Source organism: Aquarana catesbeiana, linkage group LG07, assembly GCF_042186555.1.
Source record: "Aquarana catesbeiana isolate 2022-GZ linkage group LG07, ASM4218655v1, whole genome shotgun sequence".
NCBI lineage: Eukaryota > Metazoa > Chordata > Amphibia > Anura > Ranidae > Aquarana > Aquarana catesbeiana.
In genome coordinates, this window is record NC_133330.1 from 316,071,736 (window position 1) to 316,084,504 (window position 12,769).

A 12,769-nucleotide genomic window follows, 5' to 3' on the forward strand; every position below is an offset into this window, starting at 1 on the left:
ACTGATCATCAGAAGACTGATGATCAGTGCCCTAAATGTCCCCTGTCAGCCTTGCCAGTTACCAGCTCTCCTCTCCGTATGCTGTGACAGCACGTGAGGAAAGTACTGACCATAACCAGCAAGTCTGTTTACATTGTGATCAGCTGTGATTGGACACAGCTGATCCCATGGTAAAGTGTGGCTGTGATTGGCCCTTTACCACGAGCTGTGGTCCAAAGGACACAGCGATCACAGAGCACGCAGGATGCGTGTCCCAGCAGGCACGCAGGGGGTGTGGTTCTAGAGCTCTTTCAGCTATAGCTTGTTCAAGAAGTGGTTAAAAAATAAGTATCTTTTTTTTCACTATTGTGTTGACTATAGGACAAAGTATATAAAGCACCTTGTCCTATGTTAGGTGCTTCCTAAAGTTGGCCATAGATGGGTAGTTTTTATTTTGTTGTGCCACTGGGCTGAATGATGTCCAAACACGGAGATTCCTTCTTGCACACAAACCAGGGGTTTGCGCCAGTTTTTTATAGCTTAAAATTAGTGTTTTACAATTCTGTGCTTTGTCTTTCAGCATGGATTCATGGGGACCCCAGGAAAGTTATATACCCCACCGACAGCTATGGGCAGTTCTGTGGACAGAAGGCTACGCGGAATGAGTAAGTATCTATTTTTGTATGCTGTCCTAAAAATGATCAGATAATTATTACTTGCTGTTTGCCTTTCTAGCAGCTAATAATTTACACTATGGGGGTCATTTACTATAGCCCCGGGAAGTACTGGGCACTATTACATATAATAGCGCCCATTTTAGGCAATTAAGGTTTCAACAGGCGAATGTGCGAATGAAAAAGAGCCCTATTAGCGGCGAACATACGTTAGTAAATTCGGAAATCGGCGCTAAATAGCGATTCCGCGTATATGCAAATGCCAATTTCTACTAAGTTATTATATAGCACTGCACTGCAACCATGATCCATGTATGTGAAATAAATATTTTTATGTGAGATGTGCTCTACCTCGTGTGCATCTATTGATGTATATTGCAATTAGTATTCCTATTTTTTTCCTTCTTTTGCTAACGAATGCAGTTATGAATGATTATTACAGAGTAATGTCTGCTATTCTGTAAAGTTACATGTATTGAACATTTAGGTTACCTATTTGTTGTATGTTGTTTATTTCATGTTTTTGTTTTTTTTTTATTTAGGTGACTATAAAGCGGTAATTATTTGTGTTCATTCTTTAATCATTCTACACTAGTATTGTTGCAGCTGAATTACAAAGACAAAGGCCCAGTTTAAGCCTAGATTCACACTGACAGCGGGAGGAAATCGTGCGAGTTCAAGCTATACTCACACGATTTCATTCCCGGGTGTCAGTCGCGACTTTCAGAATTTCAGATACATTTCAATGGAAATCGCACTTAGAAGTCTCCAAAAGTAGTACAGAAACTACTTTTGGAAATTGCAGTGCCACACCGACAAAGACGGTGCAATTGCCGGCGATTTGGCATGCAATTTGACGTGTGAAATCGCATCAATGTGAACCAGGGCTGACACATACAAACACTGCCTATCCACCAGCTGAATTCATTACCTGCAATTCTCCACAGCTGTTATATACAAAGACTCCACCTAATCACCTTTATTATTTACTTGTAGTGAACAGCCACCACCCCCAAAACGAATTAAAAAGAGGAAAGAAAAGAGAAAAAACAACAAATAAGCTCAATAATTTGCCAGCAGAAACAAAATTGTGTACATTAGTTTACTAGCTTCAAAAAATATATATATTCTTCAGGATATATGGTGCTACAAAACAGTTAGCAAACCAGTTTGCAATTGGGTTTAAAGGGCCTTGCTCATAGGAGCTTACAATCTAAAATCTGTCTAAACCTTTAGAGTGGACACAGCTTTACTTTCAGTGTATAACAGGCAACACATCACATTTTTATCTGCAAGATTATATAAAACATACTTATCAGTCATTCTTACAAAGCATTCCAACATAATATTAAAAAAGGCACATATTCAAACTAACACCCACCACCCCACAATCCACACACACACACACATACATACATTGGTGACCATGTTCTTCTGGAAGCTGCATTTCTTTGTACACGATTAAGCAATGAGATCAAAGAGTAGAAGGTCAGCACATGCTCCCAAACCATGAATGCATGGTCAGACAGGAATATGCACACAACATTGTCAGCACGGCCACATAAACCCACTTTTGATAGAAAAAATACATAAGAATTTCAGCAAACAAACAGCCCTAGTGGGGCGTTTGTCAATATGCACAATATCATTCCTTCACCCCTACAAATCACAGCAAAAAACCTGGCCTTCTCAGGCCAAACGAATCCCCCCTACTGCAGCCCTTTATATAAGGTAGGTTGTATTGTTAGCACACTGACACACGCCCAATAGAAATACATGCCCACCAGTATCTTTCAATCTGTCTCTTCATGTATGTCTAAAGTGATTGCACCTGATGAGCAGGAACACATAATACTATTCGCAACTGTGTTAGCCCTTGGCTATGTGCATCAAATCTCCAACTACAGGCCAAAGGTCAAAGTCAATTTGCATGCACATAAACAAAGCAACAGTTTTCTAAGCATATGTACCTGTGCAGTGTAAACCCTACAATTTTAAATGTCCAAGTCCCTGGGCATGATTAGTGCTAATAAACATTAACATCAGTCCCTGGCTGCAATGAGCTTCCAATCTAAAGTCCAAAACTAACTTTCTTACATTAGAGACCATTTAGACAGGAGGCAAATAAAATGCCAGCATGTCTTTGGATTGTGGTGAGAAAAACACACAGGGAGAACATATAAACTTCAGCACAAGCATTAGCATGTTGGGGAATTGAACCAGCAACCCCAGCGCTGCTAGATGCAATTGCTAACCACTTAGACAGTGGGCAGCCTCACACATGTTCTCTGCATCTCTGTGGTGTGAACCAGCCCTAAGTCCAGAGCCATGCTCAGTGTCACAAGCAATATACAATATATTGGCCTAAGTATTGGGATGCCTGCCTGTATATGCACATTAACTGTAATGGCATCCCAGTCTTAGTCCTTAGGGTTCAATATTGAGTTGCCCCACCCTTTGCAGCTATAACAACCTCAACTCTTCTGGGAAGGCTGTCCGCAAGGTTTAGGAGTGTGTCTATGGGAATGTTTGACCATTCTTCCAGAAGTGCATGTGTGAGGGCAGGCACTGATGTTGGATGAGAAGGCCTGACTCGCAGTCTATGCTCTAATTCATCCCCAAGGTGTTCTGTTTTTTTGAGGTCAGGACTCTGTGCAGGCCAGTCAAGTTCTTCCACCCCAAACTCACTCATCCATGTCTTTATGGACCTTGGTTTGTGCACTGGTCCAAATCATTTGGTGGAGGGAGGATTATGGTGTGGGGTTGTGTTTCAGGGGTTGGGCTTGTCCCCTTAGTTCCAGTGAAGGGAACGCTTAAGGCATCAGCATACCAAGACATTTTGGACAATTTCATGCTCCCAACTTTGTGGGAACAGTTTTGGGATGGCCCCTTCTTGTTCCAACATGACTGCGCACAAAGTACACAAAGCAAGGTCCATAAAGACATGGATGAGGGAGTTTGGGATGGAGGAACTTGACTGGCCTGCATAGAGTCCTGACCTCAACCCAATAGAACAACTTTTGGCTGAATTAGATTAGAGACTGCGAACCAGGCCTTCTCATCCAACATCAGTGCCTGACCTCACAAATGCGCTTCTGGAAGAATGGTCAAACATTCCCATAGGCACACTCCTAAACCTTGTGGACAGCCTTCCCAGAAGCTGTAAGGCCCCTTTCACACGAGGCGGACTCCGCTTCCACGGAGCCCGCCTCGGTCCGCTGGCTCAGCGGGAGATCTCTCAGTTGATCTCCGCTGAGCCGGCGGATGACAGGTCCCTCTCTGCTCACTGAGCGGGGAGGGGCTTGTCGAGCGCCGCTGCTGCCTATGGAGAGATCGGACAAAAATGGGACAGCATGTCCGATTTCATCAGATCTCACCCGATCCGAACGTAGAGGCATCCATCTGATTTTAGCGGATCAGACCGGGTCGGATGTCAGCGGACATGTCTCCGCTGACATCCGTTGCTCCATAGGCTAACATGGAGCACCCGTTCAGGTCCGCCATCAAAACTGACAGGCGGACTGAATGGTCCGATCGCGTGAAAGGGGCCTAATACCTGCAAAGGGTGGGCCAAATCAAATTTTAACCCTACGGACTAAGACTGGGATGCCATTAAAGTTCATGTGTGTGTAAAGGCAGGCGTCCCAATACTTTTGGCTAGATAGTGTATCTGACAAGATTTACAATGGTGGTGGAACCCTCCTACACATACAGTAAATACTACATATGGACATAGTTTTAGGACCTGGGAGATGAGACAACTTTTCTACATGAAGCAGCATGCTTGGGATTTTAACCCTCAGAGATGCCACATGTGAAAACCTCCTACACATACATACACATAAATATTGCATTTCTTTGGACATATAGGTGGTGGAATTACATTACTCAAGAGTTATTCTTCTTGATTTATTCTGTGATATTTGGTGGGTGAGCAGGGCTGGTGCAAAGATTTTTGACACTCTAGGAAAAATCTCATTTTGTCACCCCCCACCCCCGCTCCACTCCTGACTCCACCCCCTTTTGCCTTGTCCATGTATACCCCACCTTTTTAATGAAGCGCCCATGAAATGCAGCCCACCAGCGCCCATTAATGCAGCCTCACCAGCGCCCATGAAATGCAGCCTACCAATCAATGAATGTTTGCTTGCTTCCATTCATTCGGGAGTTGGGACACAGATACAGTCCTCCGCAGCGCCCTTGACACTATGTGCGAACGGAGCGGCGGCTGCCTGCTGATGCTGAGACTTAGTTGCTTGCTGCAGAGAGAAGAGAGTAGGAACACCAGTGGCCGGGTGCCCTAGGCGGCTGCCTAGTTTGCCTAGTGGTAGCACCGGCCCTGTGGGTGAGTGTAGAATAGTGATGTTACCCTTGGATTTTTGGGAATTACATTTTCATTTCTGATGTTGGTACACATCACATTTTTTGGGCTCAAATTATGATTATTTGGAAATAATAAAAAAACACACAAAATTGTGACCCATTTGAAATTTGCATCAGCAATGATATTGTTGTGGTTTGTAAAGAGACCTGTGTGAGTTGGGTAAAGATTGTTGTGAAATGGAGAGTAACAAGTGAAAGTGACAGAGAAAAATTAATTTTACCAAAACATCAAAACATTTCACATTCTAGAATTCTTAAAAACAAAATAGATGAGAACAAACAAAATAGAAGCAGCAACATTGTTGGAAGGAACATTTATTTCAGAGAAAGATACATTTCATCTCAACATTAAAAGTATTTGTTTGGGGAAGTTATACTTGTACCATTAGAATCAATGGCTGAAACTTGCACTGGACTATAATAGCGCCAATTGTCTTTCTTAGAAACGCATTTTAGCCAAGCGATAATTTTGGTATTTACCTGTAAAAAGCCATGGGAGCTAAAATGAGAGCTGTTTGTAGGTCTGAGCATGCTCAGTTGTGTTGGCACCTAGTTGTAGAGACTGGGAATTTATCTCTTTTCAGACTTTTAAAGATATTTCAGTGTAGAAATAATTTTTTCACACAGTTTAACCGCTTCCCGACCGCTGCGCAATGATATACGTCGGCAGAATGGCACGGGTGGACAAAAGGGTGTACAGGCACGTCCCCTTTGAGAAGTTATGCTACGGGCATGCGCGCCCACTGCGGTGACCGTGGGTCCCATGGACTCGATGTCTGCTGGGTGCCCGCGATCGTGTCACTGAGAGGTAGAACAGGGAGATGCCTATGTAAACAAGGCATTTCTCCATTCTGCCTAGTGACATGACAGAGATCACTGCTCCCTGTCATCGGGAGCAGTGATCGCTGTAATGTCAGTGGTAGCCCCCCCCCACACAGTTAGAACACCTCCCTAGGACAGACTTAACCCCTTCATCGCTCCCATTTACACAGTAATCAATGCATTTTTATAGCACTGATCGCTGTATAAATGACAGTGGTCCAAAAATAGTGTCAAAAGTGTCCGATGTGTCCGCCATAATGTCGCAGTTACGATAAAAATTGACGATCACCACCATTACTACTTAAAAAAAAAAAATATGAATATTTAAAATGCCATAAAACTATCCCCTATTTTATAGACGCTATTTTGCGCAAACCAATCAATATACGCTTATTGTGATTTTTTTTTTTTTCACCAAACATATGTAGAAGAATGAATAGATAAATAAATTGGGGTAATGGTGCTCCCTATACTTAATTGGGTGAATAAGTATAAAAAGAGATAATAAGAATTAAATTTAAAAAATAATAAAGACCAGTGTGCTAGCTCCACGGCGGAGATGCCCCACCTATTTACAGGTTATGTGTATAACCAGGGGTGCTAATTACTTATATGATCCCCTTACAAGGTGTATGATTATTATACTAGTGGTTGTGATATTTTGTGAATACACTCATCAAGTGTAAAAATATAACATAAATAAAGTCCCTATGAGTACCAAACCAATATAACTCATATATGTAAAAACTTATCAGTGTACAGTGCAATATACAGGGATGAATTGATAATCTCCATACCTGAATTTAAACAGTATTACCATCATAAATAATAACAATATGCCCATAAACCACCATACAGTTGACCAATTCAATAAATGGTATGCAGCTACCAGGTTAAAAAGTCCATGAGCATATTAGGTGAACAGTGTTCAAAAAATTATTAGTCCATAATTAGTGTTCAAAACAGTGATAAGGGTTGTCAAAACCGTGACTTGAGTGCTCTAAAAATCCTTGGTGACTAATGCTGGCCATACACTATACGAAAAATCGGCCGAAAAATCGTTCGTATAGACACTTCGTTCGTTTTTCGGCAAGTTAATGGGCACAAATCGATAATCGTTTGTGACGTTTTTGTGGAAGAAAAACGAACGGGAAGTTTGGTAAATTTCTGCCGAACGTACGATAAATTGCAAGGTTAATGTGTTTCCCGTCCGAACTATCTGCACTAGGTATATGTAAAAAAACAAACAAAAAATTATTTATTCATGTCCACTGAACAATTTATCGGTCATTATATGATGGCACGATCGTTTGCGGTCACGGTCGAACGTTCGTTTTTCGAAAATGGGTTCGGCCGATTTTCTGTATAGTGTATGGCCAGCATTAGTGCTCCCCCTCAAGGGTCCCCACTCACCAGATGCATACCATTTATTGAATTGGTCAACTGTATGGTGGTTTATGGGCATATTGTTATTATTTATGATGGTAATACTGTTTAAATTCAGGTATGGAGATTATCAATTCATCACTGTATATTGCACTGTACACTGATAAGTTTTTACATATATGAGTTATATTGGTTTGGTACTCATAGGGACTTTATTTATGTTATATTTTTACACTTGATGAGTGTATTCACAAAATATCACAACCACTAGTATAATAATCATACACCTTGTAAGGGGATCATATAAGTAATTAGCACCCCTGGTTATACACATAACCTGTAAATAGGTGGGGCATCTCCGCCATGGAGCTAGCACACTGGTCTTTATTATTTTTTTAATTTAATTCTTATTATCTCTTTTTATACTTGTTCGCCCAATTAAGTATATGGAACGCCATTACCCCAATTTATTTATCTATTCATTTCTGAAGCACCTTCTAGGGAGCTTCTTCAGGGGGGCTGCATACCTACATATTGTCTTAAGCGCAGTCATCACACTTTATACAATCATATGTAGAAGAATACATATCGGAAAAAAATAGTTTTTTAATATATTTTTGGAATATTTATTAAGGCAAAAAGTAAAAAATATTGCTTTTTTTTCAAAATTGTCGCTCTTTTTTTGTTTATAGCGCAAAAAATAAAAAACACAGAGGTGATCAAATACCACCAAAAGAAAGCTCTATTTGTGGGAAAAAAAGGACGTCAATTTTGTTTGGGTGTAAAGTCGCACGACCGCGCAATTGTCAGTTAAAGCGACGCAGTGCCGAATCGCAAAAAGTGCTCTGGTCAGGAAGGGGGCAAATCCTTCCGGGGCTGAAGTGGTTAAAAGCAGATTATCATTAATTAATATACCGCATATTTCAGTACCATTTAGGCAATTATATCATGCTCTAAACATTATTTCCATGTGCACTACTCCAGGTTTTACCAGAGTAAGGGTTTGGGTGCTATTTGTTTTCAGGGAACTATAGTAAATTTGATTTTGGGAGATTTTTTTCACCAGCGCTATAGTGAATACCGTTTTAGTGCTAATTAGTGTGATTAGCGCTAATTATCGTGAATGTGCGGTAATTATCGCTAATTACCGCGGTGTTATAGTAAATGACCCCCTATGTGTCGGCCAGAAAGGTTCATGCAGTTACTTTGACTGCTGTCTCTGGAGCCCTCTTGTGGAAGCAATTGGTGTTACATAGACTTGCTCAATACAGCAAAGAATTGAAGTGATGAAATGCATATCCTTCAAAAACTTTACAAGTCTTCACAAATAAACATGTAACAATAAAAAAAATAAACTGTATAGTAAAGTAAACAGATGTGGGTAATTGGAACTGATTAAAAAGCATTAGCAGAGGTTGCTTCAGTGAAAACTCAGTCATAGGGGTTGAATTACTAAAGGAAAATAGGCCGTTAAGTTTGCAAGAGAAGTTGCAGTGTGCAAGGGAACTTTCCCCAGGGATTAGTGAATGTGGTGAAATTTCACTTTGTCAAGAATACCCAATCAGATGCATGGAATATTAAAAAAAAAAAAGAGCATTTTTGCTTGACCGTGATTGGATGATGGAGGTCATCAGTGCTTCACCTCATTCAATAAGATCTGGGAAAAATTCTCTTGCAAAATGAACGGTCTATTTTTCTTTAGTAAGGCCCCATTCAAACTTGTGGGGCTTGTCATGCAACTTTAGACATCAAAGTTGCATGAGAAGTCATTCCTCATGATTTCCAATGATAACCAATTATATATGTGTGACTTAAAGTTGCAGCGACTTTCATGCAACTTGAGGGCCATAGACTTCAATATTAACCCTCAAAAGATTATTCAAAGTATAATTAAGAAGGGGGCTTTACAGCGCCCTATTACATGTGTCAAACAACCAAAAATACAAACAAAATAAATAAGTATTAAAAAAAAAAAAAAAAATATATATATATATATATATGTATGTATATGTAAAAAGAAAAGTGTATAATTTCGAATTACTGATTTCGTGTCCTATTATTAATATTATGAGTTTTGTTTATGCATAGGTAAGTGGGTGGGCTTTTTCCTTTTTTTTTTTTTTTTTTTTAACTAATTTTCTCTCTTTTTTTTCTTTCTCTCTTTTGAAGAGGACATGATCAAGGATCCGGTGTGTTTTCTTGGGGTGGGGGGTGGGGGTTAGTGTGGTGTATGTTAATGAAAAGATTTATATAGATATATTGTGCAATGTGTATTTCTATATTGTATGTTGAAATGTGTCTTAATAAAGAAAATGATTATAAAAAAACCCTTAAAAGTTGCATGAAAGCTATCCACTTCAGCCCCGGACCATTTGGCTGGCCAAAGACCAGAGCACTTTTTGCGATTCAGCACTGCGTCGCTTTAACTGACAATTGCGTGGTCGTGCGACGTGGCTCCCAAACAAAATTGACGTCCTTTTTTTCCCACAAATAGAGCTTTCTTTTGGTGGTATTTGATCACCTCTGCGGTTTTTATTTTTTGCACTATAAACAAAAAAAGAGCGACAATTTAAAAAAAAAAAACGCAATATTTTTTACCTTATGCTATAATAAATATCCCCAAAAAATATATAAAAAAACATCTTTTTTCCTCAGTTTAGGCTGATACGTATTCTTCTACATATTTTTGGTAAAAAAAAATCGCAATAAGCGTTTATTGATTGGTTTGTGCAAAAGTTATAGCGTCTACAAAATAGGGGATAGTTTTATGGCATTTTTATTAATATTTTTTTTTTTTACTAGTAATGGCGGCGATCTGTGATTTTTATCGTGACTACGACATTATGGCGGACACATCAGACATTTTTGGGACCATTGGCATTAATACAGCGATCAATGCTAAAAAATTGCATTGATTACTGTAAAAATGTCACTGGCAGTGAAGGTGTTAACCACTAGGTGGCGTTGTAGGGGTTAAGTGTGTCCTAGAGAGTGATTCTAACTCGAGGGGGATGGGCTGTGTGTGACACTACACTGATCACCGGTCCCGATTACAGATTAAAAAAAAATTGCAATAAGCGTTTATTAATTGGTTTGTGCAAAAGTTATAGCGTCTACAAAATACGGGATAATTTTATGGCATTTTTATTAATAATTTTTTTTTTTTTACTAGTAATGGCGGCGATCAGCGATTTTTATCGTGCCTGCGACATTATGGCAGGCAGATCGGACACTTTTGGTGCTATTTTGTGACCATTCACATTTATACAGCGATCAGTGCGATTAAAAATGTATTGATAGCGGTGCAAATGTGACTGGCAGTGAAGGGGTTAACCACTAGGGGGCGCTGAAGGGGTTAAGTGTGTCCTGGGGATAGGGCTGGGAAAAAAATCGATTTTAATCTTGAATCGAGTTGAGAGGTCAAATCGATTCAAAATTTAAGCAAATTGATTTTTTTAGATTTTTTTTTTTCACCGCGCCTGTCCCGAGGCGCTGCGGGCATGAGTTTTTAGGCAAGGCCGCGGCTTCGGCCTAGTCCGCGGCTACAGCCGGATGCCGCGGACTAGGCTGAAACCGCGGCCTCGCCTAAAAACTCATGCCCGCAGCGCCTCCGGATCGGCGCTGACACCGCGCCGGGCCTAAAGAGCTCCGGGCAAGGAGTTTTTAGGTGAGGCCGCGGCTTTGGCCTAGTCCGCAGCGTCCGGCCGTAGCCGCGGACTAGGCTCATGCCCTCAGCGCCTCAGGACCGGCACGGTTTCCAAAGAAAAAAAAAAAAAACTCGATTTGAATCGTGAATCGAGTTTTTTTTTTCAGAGAATCGAAGATTTTTTTTTGAAGAAAATCTCCCAGCCCTACCTGGGGATATCTTCTAACTGTAGGGGGGAGGGGCTACGCGTGTCACGACACTGATCACCGCTCCCGATTACAGGGAGCTGTGATCAGTGTCCTGTCATTAGGCAGAACGGGGAAATGCTTGTTTACATCAGCATTTCCCCGTTCTTCCTCTCCGTGAGGCGACCGCGGGTATCCCCGCCGACATCGAGTCCGCGGGACCCGCGATCACACTCATGGTGCTCGAGGCGGAACGAACGAATGAATTCGGAACTAAAGGAATTGCACATGTCTACTGAACAAAGATGTCTTCAACATTCTGGAGAGGAATGCGGAGGAAGGCATTGTCGGGGGGAATACTGTGATCTTTCAGAGACAATAAATACCTGGAATTTTTACACATGTCTAAGAATCCATACACCTAACATGGAAAAATATACCTGACGACTGACGATGTCCACTTTAATATTTACATTTTTTTAATGTTGTGATTAATGTGGTTTAAATATTCATACTTGTCTTATGGAATACACATCTCATTCATTTATTGTCTTTATGATTTATTTTAGGAACAAGACGCTCTTAATGTATTTTAATATCCTGCAATGTGCAAGTCCTCTGGTGCTCATCAATTTGCAGTGCCCTACCATGCAGGTATGATGAACACATCGGTGCACACACATGCAATTAAAGCAGAACTCAGACAAAAATAACAAGATAAAAAAAGAACAGGCAACAAAATATAAAATGAAAATAGCTTTTGCTGCAATATTTAGAATTATCCCCTCTCCCCCCCCCCACCCCCCACCGTAGTATTTTTTGTGTCCCTCACTGGAAGATTTCCCCTCACTTCCTGTTTCAGTGACAACTGTAAAATGTGGGATTTCTCATCACTATCTATACAGGTGACTGGTAAGAGAGGTTGAATCTTCCCAGAGGGGACACAGACAGCAATAATACCCTGGCAGGGGGGTTTTAAAGCCTAATTTTACCTTAAAAAAAAAAACTAAAGGAATATTACTTACCTTCAGTGAGATGTGTTCCTTGTGTTTCTGTTTTCTAGTACATTTGCAATCTTTTATCCCCCCGCTGCCGCCCCCAGCGCTATAATCTTCCTGAACTAAACTAAGGAGCTGTCAGTTGGGCGCTCGTCATTTTAAAACAAAGGTTTTAAAATGTTTACATTCATTGATGAGATCAAACCGACCCCATTCTTACATGTATCAATTATACTTTACAACAAACCCCCGGGAGACCCATTTTTTAGGGAGATCTCAGCCTCCAAATCATAATAAAAAAAAAAATACCATCAGGAGAAAACCTAGTGGGATTTTAAGTATCTAGCTTTCCCAGGAGGTGGCGGTGCACCAACCTCCCCGCTGCACTCAGGAAGCTGACCCTGAGGTCAGCATTTATTTACAGTAAAACCTCAGATTGCGAGTAACGCGGTTTCGCAATATGAGCTGTTATTATTATTATTTTTTAATCCTGACTCGGTTTGTGAGCCTTGTTTTGCAAGTCGAGCAGGATTCAAGCCTCTGGGGTGCTCAGTACCGCATGTGGCCAGAGGTGCTGGGGCGCCGGTGATGCTCGGAGACACTCGTAAACACTCCGTTCCAGCGTGTCTCCGAGCGTCTCCGAGTATCTCTGAGTGTCTCTGAGCATCTCTAAGTGTCTCCTAGCGTCTCTGAGCG

At 40.9% G+C, this 12,769-nt stretch overlaps 1 protein-coding gene across 3 annotated transcripts in view; it reads left to right on the plus strand.

Moving 5' to 3' along the window:
* The window catches only part of SLC44A5 (solute carrier family 44 member 5), a 297,524-nt gene that overhangs the window by 180,179 nt on the left and 104,576 nt on the right, over positions 1-12,769 (plus strand). For all 3 annotated transcript variants that reach the window (XM_073593722.1, XM_073593723.1, XM_073593720.1), the window contains exons 4-5: positions 560-644; positions 11,645-11,729. In XM_073593722.1, the coding sequence (XP_073449823.1) occupies positions 560-644; positions 11,645-11,729 (170 nt within the window). The remainder of the gene's footprint in view (positions 1-559; positions 645-11,644; positions 11,730-12,769) is intronic.